General features: G+C 46.5%; 1 protein-coding gene across 2 annotated transcripts in view; it reads left to right on the plus strand.

Moving 5' to 3' along the window:
* Positions 1-19,783, plus strand: part of MGAT4B (mannosyl (alpha-1,3-)-glycoprotein beta-1,4-N-acetylglucosaminyltransferase, isozyme B) — a 51,494-nt gene that overhangs the window by 22,832 nt on the left and 8,879 nt on the right. For both annotated transcript variants that reach the window (XM_017827974.1, XM_017827975.1), the window contains exons 2-6: positions 12,906-13,085; positions 13,776-13,916; positions 14,742-14,875; positions 17,322-17,368; positions 19,417-19,530. In XM_017827974.1, coding sequence (XP_017683463.1) covers positions 12,906-13,085; positions 13,776-13,916; positions 14,742-14,875; positions 17,322-17,368; positions 19,417-19,530 — 616 coding nt within the window. The remainder of the gene's footprint in view (positions 1-12,905; positions 13,086-13,775; positions 13,917-14,741; positions 14,876-17,321; positions 17,369-19,416; positions 19,531-19,783) is intronic.

The following is a 19,783-nucleotide window of genomic DNA, read 5'->3' on the forward strand; positions in this document are numbered from 1 at the left end:
TCCTGGGTAACAAAGCTGATCTGTGTGAAGGAAGTTTGGGAAGCTGGGAACAAGGGTAAGTTATTAACAGGGGACTCACCCAGGGTGTTTTGCTTTATTGGTGCCTCATAAAGGCACTCCAAAGGATGAACTGATTGCTAAGCATTTCTTCACTTGCTCAATGACATCTTTTAGTACTCAAAGAGGTGCTGAGCAGCCTCAGTGGTCGATGAGAGACCCTTTCCAAAGCGATGTTTGGATGCATCAGGGGTACTTAAAGCACCTGAGTACAGAAATCACCTCCTTGGGAACTGAAGTCCAATAAACCCCTTTGTACACAGGGAAAAAGGGCTCCAATTACACTCTAAATGCTCGTGCTAAAAATTTTAAGGGCAGTTGTGTTGTGGGTGAGTCACGCTGCTGTTTTCCCTGTGCTGTGCTGAGCCTCACTCCCCCGTGGTGGGATTTTTCCTGAGTTTTGACCTCCTGGTACCCCTGGGACAGCCACACTGCAGCGAGCAGGGTCAGGCCCTGTGCTCCCTCCCTCCCACTGGTGTAGTTTGCTGTGATTTCTGCAGTTTAACTCCTTCAGTACCAGCTGTGGCTTTGCTCGGATGTGCTTGACGTCTGTCTTATCCAAAAGCCCTCTCCCTCCTCTCTCCCTCCTGTGCCTATGCCGAGCAGCCATGGCCCCTCTGGAGCTCTGTGCCCACTCTTGCCTTCCCCTCACACCTCCTTGAGTAGACAGCCTGATCTGATGTCATCCTGCACATGCTCCTGTTGAGGACATATGGCTGCACTGGTGCTTTCTGGGCTGCATGAGATGCAGCTGTTTAATCATGGAAAACTCTCTCCATGGGCTCTGACACTGTTTGCTGGGCACAGCTTGTGGGTTCCCGCAAGAAGACTGGGGATCTTCTCCTGGCAGCCCATTTTGCATTCTCCTGGCAGCACCTAAACATGTCAAATTTCTGTAACAAAACTTCCCTCTGGGTAGAAGGTCTGGAAAACGGATCCACAGCAGCCCACATAGCAATTAGGTTACCTTATACATGGCACCAGTAAAGGTAACAGTGTGTGAAATACTGGAAACCCAAATCCTTTTAAATAGACATGTTCAAAGGGAATGAGAGGTGTGAACAGCATATCTCTGCTCACAGGGAGCGTGAAGTGTCCTCTGCCAGGACTCAGCAGCACTTTAAGAATAGTTGTGAAATTAAGCATAAATACCATGGTCTTGTGGTCCCAGGCTCTCTCTATTTTGGAGGTGGTAAGCAGCAGGCTGTAAGGCTCAGGGCATTGCCTTTAAGCCTTTACGTAAACTTGACATTGCAAGAAAGCAAAACCTCTAGGGATGTGGTTTCAGAGCCATTTAAACTGTTCTCCGTTTGGGCTGTTGTCCAAAAGGGCATCCTAGTTCCTGTGTGCTTCCTTTGCATCACTGGCTCGGTCAGCAGGATGATCTGACCCAAAATTAAGCCAGCAGTGAGGATGCTTTCTTTTCCAGCTGGATCAGCGCGTGGGATCATGGGGCTGGTTGGGCGTTGGTGCCCTCTGAGGAGACACAGAGTGCAGGGAGCACCCTGCCCATTCCAGCACACCCGGCTGGAGATCACCAGGAGCTACTCCTGACACCTTGCCCTGAGCTCAGCACGGGGGGGAGTGGGAGATGCCAGTAACATTTCAGAGCAGCAGCTTGTTGAGAAGCTTTCAGGCATCATTTAATAAGCAACCAAAGGTCTTAGCAGTAGGACATCCGCATAGTCAGCATCCTCCTCCCCTCCAGCTGTTTATTTTCTACCCTTGAAATGTCCTGCAACCCCCACCTTGTGCTGTGCCATCACCAGCATCTGTGTTGCCTCTCAGCAGAGCCGGTCTGCTGGAATAACACTGCTGCTGCTGCTGGCATGAGGCTGCAGGGCAGCTCTGGAGCTGGGCTACTGTGGGATGTGGAACCAAGGCCGCCTGGTTCTGGGTTAGTCCTTGTCTTTTGGAATAGGGAAAAGTTAAATTACTGCAGGTTGCTGTTGCTGGCAATTCAGTAATTTCATCTTTGTGCTTCCAATGATGGGTTTTCTGCAAGGGGAAGAAATAAGGGCTTTTTTTCACACTCTAAAGCAGCTGGTCTCGTTTTGTGGGAGGGGGTGTCAACATTATTTGATAACCCTTTCTCATGTTTTCATGGCTGGTGAACGACAAAAGGGAGAAGTGGGTCTTCCTACTCTTTTAGCAGTATGTTTTTCTTCCAGGAATTATCGTAGCATATAAAATGAAACAAGAGCCCTCAGATAGCATCAACACTTATAGTTGGTCTAAGTGTGCTATTTAATGGCAATGTCTTGTTTTTCCTCCAGAGAGAAGAAAATGTACCCCATTAAGTGCTTGTGTTACAAGCCTGCACCCCAGGGGATAAATATTTCAAATATTAATGCTGAGTAATTTTTAAAAGGTTCTGCATGCCTTTTATTTCAAGCATTCTGCAAATTATTTAAGACTGCTAAAACGAAACGCAATTTAGATCAGCTCATCCCCATGATCAGTATGTGATTTTAAAATCTGCTTCTACCCAAAGCGCAGTCGTGCATCCGATCAGATGTTGGTACAATAGGGAAATTGTGACCTGTTTGTGGGTGCGGATCCGTAGGTAGACAAGCTGTACAATTTACATACACAGCGGAGCGAGGGGAACACTCAATACCCTTTCACTCCAATACAGTCACATGCATTGCAAATGAGTTACTCTTTTGGAAAAAGAAGTCAAACCTGACTTGCATTGAAGTTCTCAGCTATTAACATCAGCGGAGCCAGGGACTCCAGCCAGAACTTCTGTGATTTCCTTGATATCCCTCTTAGTGCATCGCTCTAACTTTTCCATATGTGTTCTCTGGTTTATAACGCAGCAATACTTTATTTCGCTGTTGTAAAATTCTCTCATACACTCAGCCCTGCCAAAAGCTTCATATGTTATTGATTAAACAAATTCCCCCTGTTCCAGGATTTCGGCTGTTCCGAGTCCGGTGGCAACTTTAGTGGAATGATGAGTGCGATGGTCGATCGCACAAGGAGGTGGGGAAATACAAGGTCCCAGCACTTATTGCTGCTGATCAATAAATTCACCTTCAATTTGCAAAGTGGAGCTGATTTTTCCACCCGCCAGTGCTGCATCTCTCCTGAGATGGGCTGAGCTCGTCCGTCAGCTGCAAAGTGCTGGTGGCTCGTGGTCATTTGTGGGGGGGGATGATGATGGTGTTGGATTTTAATAATGTTGGGAGAAGGATTAACAAGAATTTCATTTCAACTCCTTCACAGGCAATTAGCGACAGCTGCTGCTGGAGAAAGGGCGTGATGATTAACACAGTGACCTTTGCAAGGATTGACTTCCCTTCTTGGAGGGATTCCTTTCGGACAGACTTGGGAGTCGTTAGCACTGAGCACAGAGCAGGATGCGTGGGGGCCTTGGGGTTTGGTGGAACAAGGCCTCCGTTTCACTATTAACTTAATTAGGTTGTAATAAAAAGGGTTTTCCTCTTGGACTGCAAGGCATTTGCTCTGCTTCAGGGTTTTCTCCTTCTGTAAAGCTCCAGAGCTGGGCCTTGCCAGCAGCCGTGGGGATGTGGACCTGCACACTCCAGCCATCAGCTGTTCCTTTAGGGTTGTTTTGGTTCATGAGATTTTACTCACTAGCTTTGCTGCTCATTGTGAGAACAAGGTGAAAGGGAAAGAAATCCAGTCCAGAGGTTTGGTGAGAGCCAAACAAATCCGATTTGGGTTTTTTACTTGGTGTGCTTGTTTTGCAATCCAGCGTGAAGCTGACGGTCACAAGTGACAAGGAGAACAGCCCATGGCATGGTCGGTGCCCGGAGCCATGTGCCTGGAATTCAGTGATGCACGGACAAGGTGCTGCAGGTTCCTGCATGTGCATTTTCAATTTGAGAGAGCAACATGCTGTGAGTCTTTCTGCTGCCCTGAGGTGCATCTAAGAGCATTTTCCATGGCCATGCCACGGAAGAACAGTGCATTAGGCAAATACATCTTCTTTTAAACCATGCACAGGTTTGTTTGGTAGGATTGACCACATGTACAAGCTTTCAGCCTTTTCCATTCCCTTTTTTTCCCCTTCTTTCTTTCCACCCCTCACATTTGCCTGTGTAATATCCTCACTTAAAAATCCTGTTGAGCTGCAATTATTTCGAGGTTTAATGACCCATGATTTCTGTAGTGCTTTATTTTGTTCACTTTCAGCATGTTTTTATTCCCCAGTCAAATAAAGAGTATTAAAAAGCCCACCAAGAACAAAGCCTTCGCTTTCCATTTGAGAGAAAAATGCTTCGAAAGTCATATTTGTGCTACACAGGTAAATAATTAGATTGCTAATGAATTAGCTTTGCTTTGAAGACGAAAGCTTCAGTGTTCCTAATTAAGTTGTAAGGAGACATAGAAATGGTGGGTCTTTCTCCCAAGGAAGAGGAGGCTCCCAACCAAGATGAGGCCAGGCTCAGCACCTTCCAGGTCTTCGACATTGTTTAAATTCCTCTGTGAATTCAGAGAAATAGTATACTTTCTCTGTGCAACACATTTCCTTTTATCAGTTTCAAATTAATATTTGAATGGGATAGTTTCTTACTCCTATATTTTGAGACAAGGAGAATAGAAGTCTGTGATATATTTTCATTATATCACTCTATTTTATATGCTTTTCATCATAAGCCCTATTATCATGTCCATCCTAAGATGAATAATCTCATATATTTTTTTCTTTCCTCACAGAGCAGGTTTTTTTTCTTTTCAGGCCTTTGATCATTCTTATCACTCTCTCTAAAGCCCCTTTTAAGTCTGTATTAATACTTTATTTTAGAAGAGGTGAAAACTATTCTGACATTAGGCAGCATAATTTTAATAATGTTATAATCTTCATACTATTATCCCTCATCCCATTCACTAAGCACACTAACACCTTGTTTGCTTTCCTCTCCATCCTCCTTTTTTCCCTGGATTGCAGCTGCCTGCAGAGCAGCATCAAGACACTGAGGCTGTGGTCTCCTTAATATTATTAATTAAGAACCATGTGAAAAATACCTTGACTTCTCCCACCTAATTATTTTGCATCTATCAGCTTTGACGTCAGTTTGTTGTTTTGTTGCCTTTTCTCCTGATTATTTGCTTCATTTCTGGCTTTGACAAACTTACCTTCTTGTCAGCTCTGTATTTGGCTACTTCACAAATTTGCCTCCTTCCCCAGATCCTCACTAAATCTATTAGCTGGTGAGTTTAATACCCACCCTTATGGCTTCCTCCAGATAGTTAACCTTTTGCTATGATGAAAATTCACTGTTTAATCCCATCTTCTTTCTCTTTAGATCAATGGCAGTATTTGCCCTCTTCCCCTCTCCTCCTCAGCTGTTTTGCAGCAAAATGAATTGCCCTCCTATTTCTCTGTCTCATAAATCCCTTGAACGGGTTGATGAAACCCCAGGACAAATCAGAAGCACTAGTTCCCTTGTCAGAAGCTGATGGTGGTTTATGCCTGCCGGGGATTTCCTCTCCTGCCAGCGCTTTTGTTTGGCAGGTAAAACCCGGGGGATTCGCGGTGATCTCGGAGCTCTTTGTACCCTTCAGTGTGATTCACCCCGGAGCTGGGCTGCAGAAAGAGATCCCAAACCTGCTCTGCAGGTATCCAAGAGCAATCTGACGGCTTCTGCTGCCTCTTCTGCCCTGATCCAAGACATTTTAGGCAGAGGTGATGGGCATTACTGTTTGCTTTCCTAATATTTGAGTTTCTACATCCTTGCTTTGGCACCTGCATCCATCCTGCAGCTACCTGAGGAGCTTTTGGGTCTGTGTGGAGGCACTTCTGTGACTTGCTCTCCTCCTTGGAATGGGGATTTACAATGTTCACCATCTGTATTATGTTTTACCATCCCCATAATGGGAAATCTACTCATCCCCATCCCTGAAAACTTACTACTTAGGACTTTAAAAGCAAAAAAAAAAAAAAGCTTATTTTTTGAAAGATCTGTGTGCCTGTTGTCTGAACTGAATCTCAAATGCAAACAGTTACTCCTACTTTTGAATAACAAGGCACAGGGGATATGAATTTTCCTCTCTCCTTCTGATGACGTGTGTGCTGAGACAACATTAAACTCCAGCGAGGAGACGCGCAACAGAAATATGATCAACACCTACTGCTGCAAAAAGAAATAGTGATTTAAAGGTGCCCGTGTTCCCTCGGGAGAGACCATCAGTGGAGAGATGCACTGCATTTCTATCTCATTACGTGGAGCTGCTGAAGGTTGAAATGCTGTTCAGTATAGCACAGGCTCTTATTAAATGGCTGTATTAAAGAAAGGAACACACACATACACACACACACACATACTAGATTGGAGCTGGGCAAAGAGCTTTCTTTATTTGAGGATCATTTTTTCAGACAGGCTGACTTTCAATAAGCCTCTTGCTCTGGCTGATGTGTTGTCTCAGCTTGATGGTGATGTAGTGGAATGCTCAAACCCAGCAGCTGACCCAGGGGCAGCACAAGAGCCTCTGTGGTGCTGGCCTGAGCAGCTGGGTGGGCACTGACTGCAAAGAGTGACTCCTCCTGCCATCGCCCACCTGGGCAACCAGTGCCTTTTACTGGATAAGAAGGGTGGGTACTGGTTTTTGTAAGATCCCATAGACTCTTGATGCTCCAGAATAGCTCTGTGTCCAACCAGGACAGCACTTGAGCACAGTTGGAGTGCGGCAGTGGCATCAAGGGGTGTGTTGTGGTAGTAGTTACACCAAAAAACAGCCCCAGTTCAGCATAGGTAGTTCACTGTAGGTAGTGGCTGGACTGAAACAAAGTGTAAATAAAAGGCAGAAGATGAACAAGTAACTAAACTAGAGCTGCTATTTTTGATGGCTGCTTTGACCAGCAGTGACCATTATGCCCCATCCCTGGAAGTGTTCAAGGCCAGGTTTTATGGGGCTTGGAGCAGCCTGGTCTGGTGGAAGGTGTCCCTGCCCATGGCAGGGGGGTAGAATGAGATGAACTTTAAAGACCTTTCCAACCCAAACCGTTCTATGACTGGTGACTGTCAGGGCCAGTGCCAGCACGATCTAACCCAGCCCGATTGCTTTGAGCTGGGAAACCCTTGTGCCACCTCTCTGCTTCCCTGGTCCCAGCCCTGCCTGAAGCTCTCCACACCTATAGCTATCTTCCCAATAATAATCAGCTTTCTAGGGGTACTAAAGATTCTACTTTCTGTGTTACTTTCTGTCTTGGTGGTAACGACAATTTATAACACAGCATAATATACTAAAAAAACCTTGGAAAAGTTTCTTTAAAAACTTGTTTTACTTTAAAAACCTTTTTTCTTGAAAAAACCCAAAACCTTACAATAAAGAAACTGGGGATGTATTTTTTTAAGCAGCAGCTAGGAAATGTCTGTTTTGACTAAGTATCCAGGTGGTTTGGGACACAGTGGAGATGTAAATGTCACATATTGTTTACTGAATAGAGAGAGCATCCCTGTCTGCTGTGTAGTGATGGCACTGCTCACACTTTCCATGGGGAAAAATCAGCCCCCAGCAGGATAGTTGTGACTGTTGGAGCCTTTTAGGAGGTCCACCCTGCCAGACACCACCTACTCCCCAAAGTAGGACCTCAACAGTGTTTGATTTTTTGCTGATTTGTCTCTCTTCTGTGTCATCTCACAGGAGCATCATTAGTGTTTCCTTAGATTTGAAGGAAAAGACCTGCTCAGTCTTCATCCTGCCTGGCAAGGGCAGTGACTTTGGGGGATATATTTTTGATGCTGAGCTATCATCTCTTTTTCTTTCTGCTACTTAAAAGAACATTTTAATGTCACAACTTACCTGTAGCTCCACGTACCCCGACAGAGTCTCTTCTCAGTGTTTTTTGGGTCAATGATTTGGGGGATTTTTTAATGGCGAGTGTGTAAAACAGGTTTCTACTTTCTACAGCCAAATAAGCAAATGGCAGCATTTTGCTTTTAATGCTTTTAATTGCTTTTGAAATGTTTCTTGTGGAGTTACTGCGATCCCTGTGTACCTGTGTGCAAAGTGCCCAACACCTGTGTGCTGCACCAGCCATCAGATTTCCATGGGAAGCAGGACTGTTCCATTTTTGCAGCTGAATTTAATTCAGCAATACGGCACAGTAACTCCTTCTATCCATTTTAATGGTCCAGTGGAATTCTGTTAGCAAAAGACCTAATGAATGTTGCGATTCAATCAGGGCAATCTAGAGTGTAATGCGTGGAGCAGTGCCAGCATTATATAAATCATTAAACATCAAAACGTAAAAAAAAGAAAATTCCCTAATCATCATCTAACTCCAGGAGCTGCTGTAAATGGCTGGGGCCTGGTTCCTGTGCTTCTTCACTGCTTGCATTTTTGGATAACACAGATGCTGTAGCATGGGGAGGGGGTTGTTCGTGTGCTCTGGAGTCCCCGCAGGGGCTTGCAAGTCCTAGAGGGGGGAGCAGTTATTTATTAAAGAGGTGCTTTTAATAAAATGAGGGAGAACAGTCATTAGAGAGAAGTTTTCTGTAGCCAGTTTGATTTTCTGCTCCAACTTCACTTATGTTTTAAGGGAACTGCACTTTTTCTTGGCTCTTTTAACCCTGGGAACTCTTGCGCCAGCCGGTCAAAAGGTACAGTTATTCTCTTGGAGCTGAGATTTTATGGAGATAAACACTTCAGAGGTTTGAGGGTTGTTTTTAGTTTTTAAACCAAGTCTCTTGAAAGTCTTCCTAATGAGAAGCAAATCCAGCTAGCAAAGCCTTTGCGTTTGCTTTTGAAAAGATTGAATTGGAGGGAACTCTCTGGTGCTGGCCATGGGTCTGCTCTGCTGGGAGAGGTTATCGGCGGAGAACAAAACCAAAAGTAATTGGGCCTGAAATATGGACGTGTTTAAAATGCACCTCAGACTCCCTGGGAGGTTGGAGTGTGATTGGAAAGAAGAATGTAAAATACAGAATTATAACATTCCTGACTGTATATATAGATATACATACATATATATATATATGTGGATGACTATGTGAGATTTCAAGGTGGGGGTTTTATTGGCAATGGACTGATTTTGTGCCCATCTGCTGGTTTGGGACCAGATTAGGTATTCTGCTTTCACTCAGAAACTGAAAATGGATAAGCAGAGTGGACACAGTTGTCTCAGCCCTCACCTCTGCTAGCAAACATGGTTTGCACTTAATAGGCACTTGAATAAGAATGAAGCCACAGAATTCTCCATCATGGAGAAATACTTTTTTACTAAACGGGTGCTGTCTTGCATGAACAAATCCTTTGGAAAGGCTGAAGGAGCTCAGCTCTGTGGGGCATCCATAGGACTCCTGGGGCACCCATAAGCCCCACCAACATGTGCCCATCTGCTGCATCCTGGCTCCTGGAAAATCACAGAATCACAGAATGTTCTGAGTTCTGAACATTTCAGGAGCTTCAACTCCTGAAAGGGCCCGTTCAAGCCATTCCTGCCCTCTGCTTCACCAGTGGTTTGTGTTGTTGCTCAGCAAACCCAGCACAGAGTTCACAGATTAAAAAATGAAGCCTGGCAGCTGTGGCTGGGGAGAGAAGGGAGTGTGGGGAGACACTGGTCAGTGAGTGATGCTCAACTGGATGCTTCCTGTGGCCTCTGTCCCTTGGCGCCAGGCTGCTCCCTACTTCAGGAATCCCCCCTCCAGATCTGCTCCAGTGAGCATGGGATGGACAGATGGTGACTGGCACTCAGCTGTGCCCAGCGCTGCTTCCCCGCCCTGCTGAGCACCAGAGGATGCTTGATGCCCTCCTGGAGCTTCACAGCCAGCCTGCTTCTAAAAACAGCTTGTGAAAAACCACTGAGTGCAAATATGGGCTGGCCACGCACGATGTGTGCTGCAAGTTTGAGAGGTTTTTGGTCTCCCAGGTCTGTCCTGCAGCCTGTCACCTAACACCTTCTTTCTTTCTTAAACCAGTATATTTTAAGCCCAGAGCAATGTGTTATCTCTCAAAAAAAAAGTAAGCTAAATCTTTTTTGTTTAGATATAGTTATAGCTGAGAGTTTTTGTCCTGCAGTGCATGAGTCTGGGGATATTTTAAGAGCTCTGTTATCTTGTGCTGTGAGGGAATACAATAAATATGTAGATAGGGAGTGCTGCTGCTTTGAAAGGTAAGTAAAGGCTCTGTGCTGAACTGACACTAGCTGAAAAATTTGTTCAGCCTAATTAGCAGCAAATCACTTCTGTGTCCAACCTTGCTTGTAGAGATGGGAGCCAATTCCCCCCCTTTTATCCTCTGCTGCCCTTCGTGGGTTTTCAGAGCCCTCCCTGGCTGAGCGGTGAGGGTTTTTGTGAGGACACAGATCTGCAACCACGTGTCACTGCAGACTGATGAGTGCAAAATTACTGGAAATTCATGGGAAACTGTACTCCCATCTCAGGCTTTGTCTAGGATTGTTCAAGCTGTCATCAGAACCAGTCATGATCGATCAGCTTTTAAATTTCATGAAATTTTAATTAAAGAATAGAAAGCCTACGAAGACATCATAGGACAAGAGTGCTGGAAACAAATACAATTTCACTTCCAACCATTAGCCAGAAAAGCAGCAAATGGTTGACTGCACATCACCATTGCAGTCTAAGGAAAAGTACAGCTCTTGGCTTCGGCGGGCAGGTCATTAGTGACTGAATAATCAGTGACATTTCCCTTCTAAATCTGACACAAATGAAGTGCAGTGCTCTGGAAAAAGCCATTAAGTGCAAAGCCTTGCCTTTACTCTGCTTCCAGGTATTGCAGAACGAGTTCTAATGGCAGCCTTTGGCTGTGATTTGGCTTTGATAGTATCCACGGGATAGTAACCCCCCAGGATGCCGAGAGCCAAGTGCTTCCAGCCTTGCACAAGCCATCGTGTTGTGCAAAAACAGAAAGTGAGACTTGTTCCTTGCTGGTGTTCACAGATGCAGCTGGTAAAAGATACAAGTAGGAAAACCTGTAATCTAGAATACTGGGAAGCTGAAAGGTGTATTCTTGTGCCTGAGAGATACCAACAGGTAAAGGTCTTACTCATGGTGGAGTCAATTTGGAGCTGACATCCTCCTGTGAATTCCCATGGCAGCACTCAGAGCTGGGTGTTAACCTGTTTTTCTGCACATTTGAAAACGTTTTCTCGATGGGAGTGGAGACAGAGTGGCACTGCACAGGAAAAGGGAAGGACTGGTCTTGTTTATGTCTGTCCTTGACTTTCGCTGAATAACGTGTTGTCAGATGGACAGAGTAATCAAATGGGTGTAACTTCCTCTGCTCCCTCCCCGTGTGCCACGGCTTTGAAAATAGTGTCAAAAGGTTAATAGGAGCCAGACTGCCTTGGAGGGGGACTTGTGCTAAAGCAGTGAGTCTTTAAGAAGATTCTTCTGGGGGAAAAGACTGAATAGGGGAAACTTTTCCTAGGCAAAAGCATTACCAGGAGCTGGACTGGGAAGCACTGTTGTCTTGGAAACTCTGTGCTTTGGAGCTGGATGTCTGATCTTCAAAATTCATTTTTCTTTTTCTTTATGGACCCCAAAATAGAAGTTGTTGATACAGTCAGTGTATCTTCTTTCAATTGCTTTGATTTATATTTAGTCCTGCATTGGGAAGTTCCAGGGCAGTATTTTTGGTCATTATCTCTCCTGGTCATGTTTGGGTTAAGAGTCTACTATTCAGGGGATAAATCTGTTTTGGGTATAGTCCCGTGAGTTATAGTCGTGCTGAAAACACATGAGTGACCACAGATAAAAGTGTATTTTTAATGAGCAATTTCATTAATAATAGGGAAAAAAGCATCCCAGGAAGGTTTGTTAGTGGTTCACCAATTCCACTCCCAGCTATTGAATAGTTAGTTCCAGCTGAAGGCTCTTGTTAGTTTTATTGCCTAAGCAGGGCATGGGAGAAGATGTTGTTTCAAAACAAAAGGCTTTCTTGCCTTATCAGAAGTTTCTTTTTTATATATTAGGTTTATGATGTATCTTTACAGTGTGTATCCAAACACTTAAATTTATATAAGCATCCAGGCAGATATTGCCATGTGATATTCTTTATCCTGACACATTTTGGAGAGGTTAGATTCCCAAAATCTCTTTTGACTGTTAAAATTTGGAACTCTTTTCTGAAGCTGGAGGAGGTGCAATCTAAACCCTCATCTCACTGCAGAGCAGCATTTCCCCTTGCCAGCATCTTGCTTTCCATCACTCAGGGTCCTCCAGGAGATGGTGGTATTTGTGTGCCCAGAGAAGGGTAATGGAGCTGGGGAAGGGTCTGGAGCACAAGCCTGATGAGGAGCAGCTGGGGGGACTCAGCCTGGAGAAAAGGAGGCTCAGGGGGGACCTTCTCACTCTACAACTCCCTGACAGGAGGTAGGGTCGGTCTCTTCTCCCGAGTAACAAGTGACAGGACAAGGAGGAAACAGCCTCAAGTTGCGCCAGGTGAGGTTTAGATTGGATATTAGGAAAAAATTCTTCATGGAAAAGTCTGTCAAGCATTGGCACAGGCTGCCCAGGGGAGTGGTGGAATTACTTTCCCTGGAGGGATTTAAAAGATGCGTGTGGCACTTGGGGACATGGTTTAGTGGTGAACATGGCAGTGCTGGGTTATCAGTTGGACTTGATGATCTTAGAGATCTTTCCCAATTTAAACAATTCTATGATTCTATTTCTACATGACCCAGAACCCAAGTTAAAACGGTAAAAAGGGAGTAACTTTATTTTGTTTTGCAACTTAACCTTCCCTCTCACTGACCCTCTCACCAATGGGTACCTGCTGGGCCACAGCTCCCATTAAATCCATGATTTAAGGACTGGGGAGGCAGGAGAGGTATGAGTGATGGGCATTGCTTTTGTGCCTTGGAAACCTTCCGAGCACAGAGGACAAAACTTCTCTCTCTTTCCCATCCACAGGTGACGTTGTGGACATCTACCAGCGGGAGTTCCTCGCCCTCCGGGACCGCCTGCACACAGCCGAGCAGGAGAGCCTGAAGCGCTCGAAGGAGCTCAACCTGGTCCTGGAGGAGATCAAGAGAGCACTCTCGGAGAAGCAGGCCCTGCGGGATATAAACCGGACCTGGAGCAGCTTATCTGGTGAATAAACAGAGAAGTTGAGGATCTCGGGCAGTTTTGAAGCTGTTGCTAATGAGGAGGTAGAGAGGTGTGCGTGGTGTGCGTGTGTGCAGGGCTGTGGACAGGACCTGCTCTTCTCTCCCCCGGCACGAGCAAATTGTGGAGTTCAGAGGGACTTGGGAGCTCTTAAACTCCTGTTTAATTAGAGGTGCATATGCATCATTAAACAGAGATTTGCCTCTGCTGAGGATATTTGCTAATTTGCTTGCTTACAAGCTTTTTTTCCTCCCTTGAAAGTCACACACACCGTTTCCTATGGCTGTATTGAATCCATATGGAAAATGGGTATCCAAAGAGAGGGGAGGAAGGAGTTAGGCTGGCTGAGCACCCCTCGCCAATTTATTTGTTCTTTTTTTTTTTTTTCTTAAGTTGCTCGGTTGAAGAAAATTGGATCTCTACAGAAAGATCTGATTTGACCTTCATTTTATCTTCATTCTCCCCTCTCCTTCCCAAATATTTTGGGACTTCTTTGAGGCCCTCCTGGCTCCTGCTGAACTTTAATTGGGTTTGTGGTAGCATGTTAAAGGTTGGCCTGATTTTTTATAACCCAGCAGTAGTCTCAGGTGGCCAGGCTGCTCTAAAAAGGCTTTTTGCCTTGCAGTCTCTTCCTACCTACTGTGCCTTGCAATTGATTCCCTTTTCCTTTTTAAGACGAAACCAAGTTAAAACTGTGGAATATCACCAACAAGAATGTGCTGCACCTTCCCACCATCTTCCATCATTTGCCACATTTGCTGTCTAAGGAGAACAGTCTGCAGCCAGCCGTGCATGTGGGACAGGGGCGCACTGGAGGTAAATGGGAATTAGTGCTGCTTCTGGTGCTCTTCCTCACCTTGGTGCCTGTCCCTCCCCTTTCCTCTGGGCCTGGCTGTGGTGCAGGAATGAGCAGGACTGGAGGAATGGCTGCATGCATCATGCAAGCTTCCTTGGTATCGTGACATGTGGGGTGGGTAAGCCATGTCACGTCTGCGAGTCTACAGGGGAGTGCTGTCTGTGCTCTGGACTGGCCCTAAAATGTTCTTGATGCTTCTGCCAGATATTGTTTGCTGCTTTCCATCTCCAGAATGCTCTAGCCTTTGCCTGGAAGGGGGTCAGATAATGCATAGTTTGCAGGTGCTTCTCGGAAACTCTAATCCATCTGAGGAAACAAATCCCATCTGGAACAGGACTCTGGTTACTAGACAATTCCCCCCTGCTCCTAAATCCCAACCCAACACCAAAGAACTGACTTGCCTCTCCTAAACTGAAGTGCTTCTGGCCATGGGAGGGGTTTGGAGAACAAGAGTGGTCTTGAAGTTGCTGTTCACAGGCTGAAAAGGCCTCTGGGAGGGGGAGTGGGTTTGGGTGTTTCCTGAGACATCATTCCTTCAGTAAGAAAATGCAGGGTCTATCTGACTGCCATGGGTGCACTGGGGTGCTGCTGGTTGGCACTGGGCTGGGGGACAGGAACGTGGGAACCCTGCATAGCCCAGGAACCCACCAACCTGCTGCTCACTGCTGGGTTTTAATGACAGAGCCTGGCCCTGAGCAGGTGAACCATGAGGTGGTCAGGGAGCAGAGCAAAGTGTCTTGCCCAACACAGCCCCCTCTCTAAAATCTCTCCATGGCCCTGGGCAGTGTCCGTCGTGATGGGAATCCCCAGCGTGAAGCGGGAGGTGCATTCCTACCTCACCGACACCCTCAACTCCCTCATCTCAGAGCTCACTCAGCAGGAGAAGGAGGACTCTGTCATCGTTGTCCTCATTGCCGAGGTAAGACACACCTTTCCCAGTTTGCCCTGTTTCCCTGGCTCCCATCCCACTGCCTGCCACACTTGCTGCCAAACAGGACACCGCTGACACAGCCACCAGCTCTGTCCCTTGCTGGGAGGATAAGCCCAGCCCAGGATCATCAGGTGTGTCTCGCCCAAAATGAAACACCGGTTGGGCCAGGGAAGGTCAGGATGTGAACAGGCAAATGTGTCATGTTAGCAGCTGCCTTTGGGGCACATCTCATCTAAATTGTGATGCTTCTTGCAGGGTGCTTGAATAGTTATTCCCTAAATGTGCTGAAGCAGCCCCATGACCCTGTCTAGAGGAGTTCTGAAACAGCTCTGTTTCACCACGCACCTGTAGGACAGCCCTAAGCCCCTCTCAAAACCCAAGAGTCGATGATTTGGGGCTGAGACTAATATGCCTCTCTGTACTGGTGCCTGGAGCCCAGAATCAGTTGCTGAATCCAAGGGCTAAAAAGCCTTGATACATTAATCCACTAGAGCTGCTTTTATCTATGGGTTTAGATGGTTATTTTTCTCCATGGCTTTCCCCTCAGGATTATTTTCTTGAGCCTGAAGTGCATTTGTCTTAATTTCCAGAAATCCAGTGAGAAAGATAAACCTCAGTAGCCTGTTACTGGGAGCGGAACAGAGATGAATGTCCGGGTTTGCTGCCTGTTTACCCATAATGTGACATTTTGAGTAGCATTTGGCCTCAGGGGCTCTGGCTTGTATTTTGTACAAGAAGGTGTGCACAGATGGGTGCAGCCCTAAGTGCCCAGGACAAGGTTTGGTCCTGGCTGTCATCTGCCTCCCTTGGAGCCAGGGCAGGTTTGGTGGCTGTTTTTGCAGTGTGTAGGTTGAAGCATGAGAGGTTTTAAGCAACTTGACCCAAAACAGCTGTTTTAAACTGCAGTAATATTATTTCTAGTTGACTTGAAAATAAGTTGCACACTGTGGTGGCAGCTCCTAACTTCCATGTGTACCTGTGACGAGGGAAGTGAACAACAGTAAATTAATTAAGTAAATAATTAAGTAAATTAATTCTAATACTGTGAAGTGCAGGAGCACACAGGCCATATCCCAGTAACAGTGGTGGAAGTTGTTGCAGATCCCACCATTGTCACAAAGTTTGCCCTTGGAGCTACACCCACTTCTGTGCCTGCTCTGCCTCTTCCCAAAGCATTTCTCTATGTACCTACACTTGTTAGGGCTCCTTGGGCACGGGTTAAAGAGTAAAAAGTGGAGAGGGTATGAACCTGGAGCAGATGCTGAGTAGTTTGGAGACTCAGCACAAGTGCACCAACTGAATGTCCCTTGTGGGATGGGGGCCTGTCATTTCCAAGAGCCACTGCAGGTGTCATCCACAGTGGCTGGGCTGCCTGAGAGACCCGGGGGCTCCTTGGCTGCTGGATGGGAGCCCTGAGGTGAGGTGGCCAGCTTGGCTGTCACCAACCCACTGTTTCAGACACTTTGGAGTGGAGCTGCATGTTTCCTGCCTTTGTTTTTCCCGTTGCTGTTTTTTTGGCAGCACTGAGGTAAGAAATCAGTCCAGTGCTGGGACTCTGAGCCCTATTTAGGAAAGGGACCTTTTCCTCTCGAGAAAACCCTCCCTTGTCACCATTCCAGTGTGGAAGTGCTGTCCTCAGCTTGTGACACATGTCCCTGGTGTCTCACTTCTCACCTCCACCCGGCGCCGAGCGCAGCAGCAGCCGGTCCCGGCTTCTGCGATGCTGCGTCTGCAGATCCACCACAGTCCTGTGATCCATTTGACTGCCCAAAACAATGCCACCAGCAGGAAACAGGAACAGTTTTTGCTCTGGGGTCTCCTGCCCTTTGTTCTGGGGTTTTGTTTTCCCATTCACTCTGCAGATGTTCTCTGTCCCATGCCTGTCCCTGTGTTTGCACTTATCTCATCCACAGACAGCGGCGCTGCCGACCTTTGTCTCCCAACGTGGGTTGCCAGGTTGATTGTGGGAACAAACTGAGGGTTTTTAGGAAGGAAAGTGTCAAAATGAACGTGAAATGAAAAATGCACACTTATAAATAAACCCCTCTTTTTCACCAAAGGGGTGGAGATCTTCTTCTGCCAAGGGCATTTGCTTGGATGCAAGCCAGTGGGTGTAGGGAAAAAATAAATAGCCCAGAAGTTAACACTTCGTGCAAACACTTGGTGCTGGCAGGGGCAGAAGTGCCACAAGAGCACATGGGGAAGATGTGCTTGAGTCCTTTGGGATGAATTTTGGTGTGTGATGCCTTTGTTTAACATTGGCCACAAAGGAGGGCTCATGAGAGTAAAACTGGATAAAAGGAGACATGAAGGTGAATGAAGATGGTACAGAGGTGCTGACAGTACCCCCGGGGTGTATTGAAGATGATTTCTGAGCCATGGGGGACACAGGCTGAGGCTCAAGGCTCTAACACTGCTTTTCTTTTGTTTTCAGACGGACCCACAGTACACAGCCGGAGTGGCAGAGAATATCAAAAACTTGTAAGCATTTCCAAGTGGGTTCAGCATACAGCTTATGCCTGCAGCAAGGCCAGGGAATAGCTTCATTAAGGAGAAAACACACACTTTTCTGCTTCCCTTTTTTCTTTTGTTGTTGTTTCAGGGGGTTTTTTTCCCCATTTTTAAACTCTGGGCTGCCTTTGCTAATGCTGCTTCCACTTTCTGCTTCTTCCAAAGTGCATATGCAGTTTCCAGGAGTCTGCTCACGGCATTTAACACAGGCAGTCGCGTCTTTCTGTTTTGCTCCTTCTGTCCTGGGGCATTGTGAGAAGATGAATTATTTAAATTTCCAGTTGTTTCTGTGTCTAGTGCAGCCCCGTACCCGTTTTGTGCAGTCTGGGCAGTGTGGGAAGCACACCCAAATGCTCCTGCCTTATTTTGCTTTAAAAATCCACAATCCATCTTTCTTCCCACTCCAGCCTGTTTGTTTTCCCCTCGTTTCAGGCTCTAGTTACATTTGTCTCTTGTGCTGGCTGCTATTTATGTCCTGGAGCCTTAGTGGCTTTTGCAGCTTCATCTGTGGCTGTTTAAGCCAAAGCTGGTGTTGGATCATTAACCGTGAGCCGGTCCAGGCGTTAACGGCGTCAGAGCTCTGAGGCAAAGGAAGAAGGTGATGAGAGAAGGGGCAGTGACTCCGGTCCAGCTCCTGCGATTGCATGTTTCCAAAGGATCGCAGTCGCCCTGCGAAGGAGAAGCAAAAGGGCAGCACATCCTCCCGTCCCCGAGCCAATGATGGGAGAGGGGCTGGGAAGTGCGTGGTGAGGGTTGTGTTCCCGGGCACTTGCAGAAGAGCTGAAACAGAGCCCTCCATCTTGCTGTGCAGGAGCTGGCAGGGCTCCCCTCCTTCTGCCTGCTGGCAGGAGGACACACTTATCGGGGGATAATGGACCGATTGTCCGATGGATCCTGATGAAATTACCGGGCGCCGCTGCAGAGAGCGCCTCTGCGCAGAAGACCTGAAACTTTAATTGACTTAATGATTTGATTTCTCGTCATCCCCCTCTCCAGTGCCTCCTACCCCTCCCTGATTCACTGAAATTATTTTTCTTCCAAATTGAATTGAGGTGGTGTGGGGCCAGGGCAGGCTGGACTTCTCTCGCAGGAGGGAAAAAGCTGTTGCTGCCTCAGTGCAGGTTTTGTCAGCTCAGTGAGAAGCTGCTGTTTCGCTGCTGCCCGAGGAAGGGAAGATTTGAAAATGTTAGCTGAAAAACCTGCCAGTCCCAAGGAAGGAATAAGGAAGGGAAAAATAAGTGAGAAGTTTTTGGCAGTCTTGCTGCTTTGTCTCCCTCTGCCCCATCTCCCGTCCTGCAGACTCTGCACAAACAAAGGAAATCAGCCTTGCACCAAATGTTCTTGAAAAGGCAGTATAAAAATAACTGGTTTTCCCGCTTATCTCTCAGAGTTAGAGCAATCCTGGGGTATTGCTTGCAAGGGTGATGTAGCTGCCTGCCTGCTTTTCAGATGGGTGACATTATTTTCTGTTTGAGTTTGACTCTTTAAAGGGTTCTTAAGCACATTATAGGAAAAGTAGATGCTGATTTTATCAGCATAAGAGAACTAGGTAGAATTCCTGCTGGTTGTCTGAACTACAGCACAGCAGTGTTTTAAGCAACTTAGCAGAAATGTATAGCGTAATCTCAGCTAAATTAATTTTAATTACTGATGCATTTGGGAAATCTCTAAATGCCAGTAATAGCAGCAGGTCCTTTCTTTGGTGAACCCATCTGCTGGTCATTTAAGCCTGTAAAGAGTACATGGTGCTCACGGCTGGTCCTTAAAGCTGACCTGTGTGTGTGCACGGGAGGGAGGAGGAACATGTGCAGCAAATAGGGACCATGGGAGGGAGAGAACAGCTTAAAAACTCCATGGCAATCCCTGCTGACGTCCTTTGGTGAGGCCTGGAAGTGCATTAGCTGCTGGAGGAGTTTGACCTTAGGGGCTGTATTTTTTGGTTGGGTCTGCAGCTCAGTGATGGGTCTGTGGTGTGTCAGACATGGAGGTATTTGTTTACTGCTGCTTTTCTCCCTCAGATTCCCAAAGGAAATACACTCAGGTCTCCTGGAGGTAATTTCCCCGTCTCCGCATTTCTATCCTGATTTCTCCCACCTGCGGGAATCCTTTGGGGACCCCAAGGAAAGAGTCAGGTAAGAATCAATGAGCTTATAAACAAGCAAGCCCTGAATTAAGGAACTGTAGCATCTTCCCCGCCGACTCCAGCAGAGAAAGCTCTTCTGCAAGGTCAGGCAAGGCCCTTAAACTTGCTTTATCCAAGAGCTGGAAGGATATGGTGTGATGTGGCAGGGATGAACTGGCACCAGCTTTGCCAGGCTTGCCTTGTGCTGTGCTGTTTCCATCACCAAACAAGGGGCTCGTTTTAACCCAAATTATCTTCATTTT

The sequence above is a fragment of the Lepidothrix coronata genome, unplaced genomic scaffold (genome assembly GCF_001604755.1).
Source record: "Lepidothrix coronata isolate B3197 unplaced genomic scaffold, Lepidothrix_coronata-1.0 Scaffold144, whole genome shotgun sequence".
Classification (NCBI taxonomy): domain Eukaryota; kingdom Metazoa; phylum Chordata; class Aves; order Passeriformes; family Pipridae; genus Lepidothrix; species Lepidothrix coronata.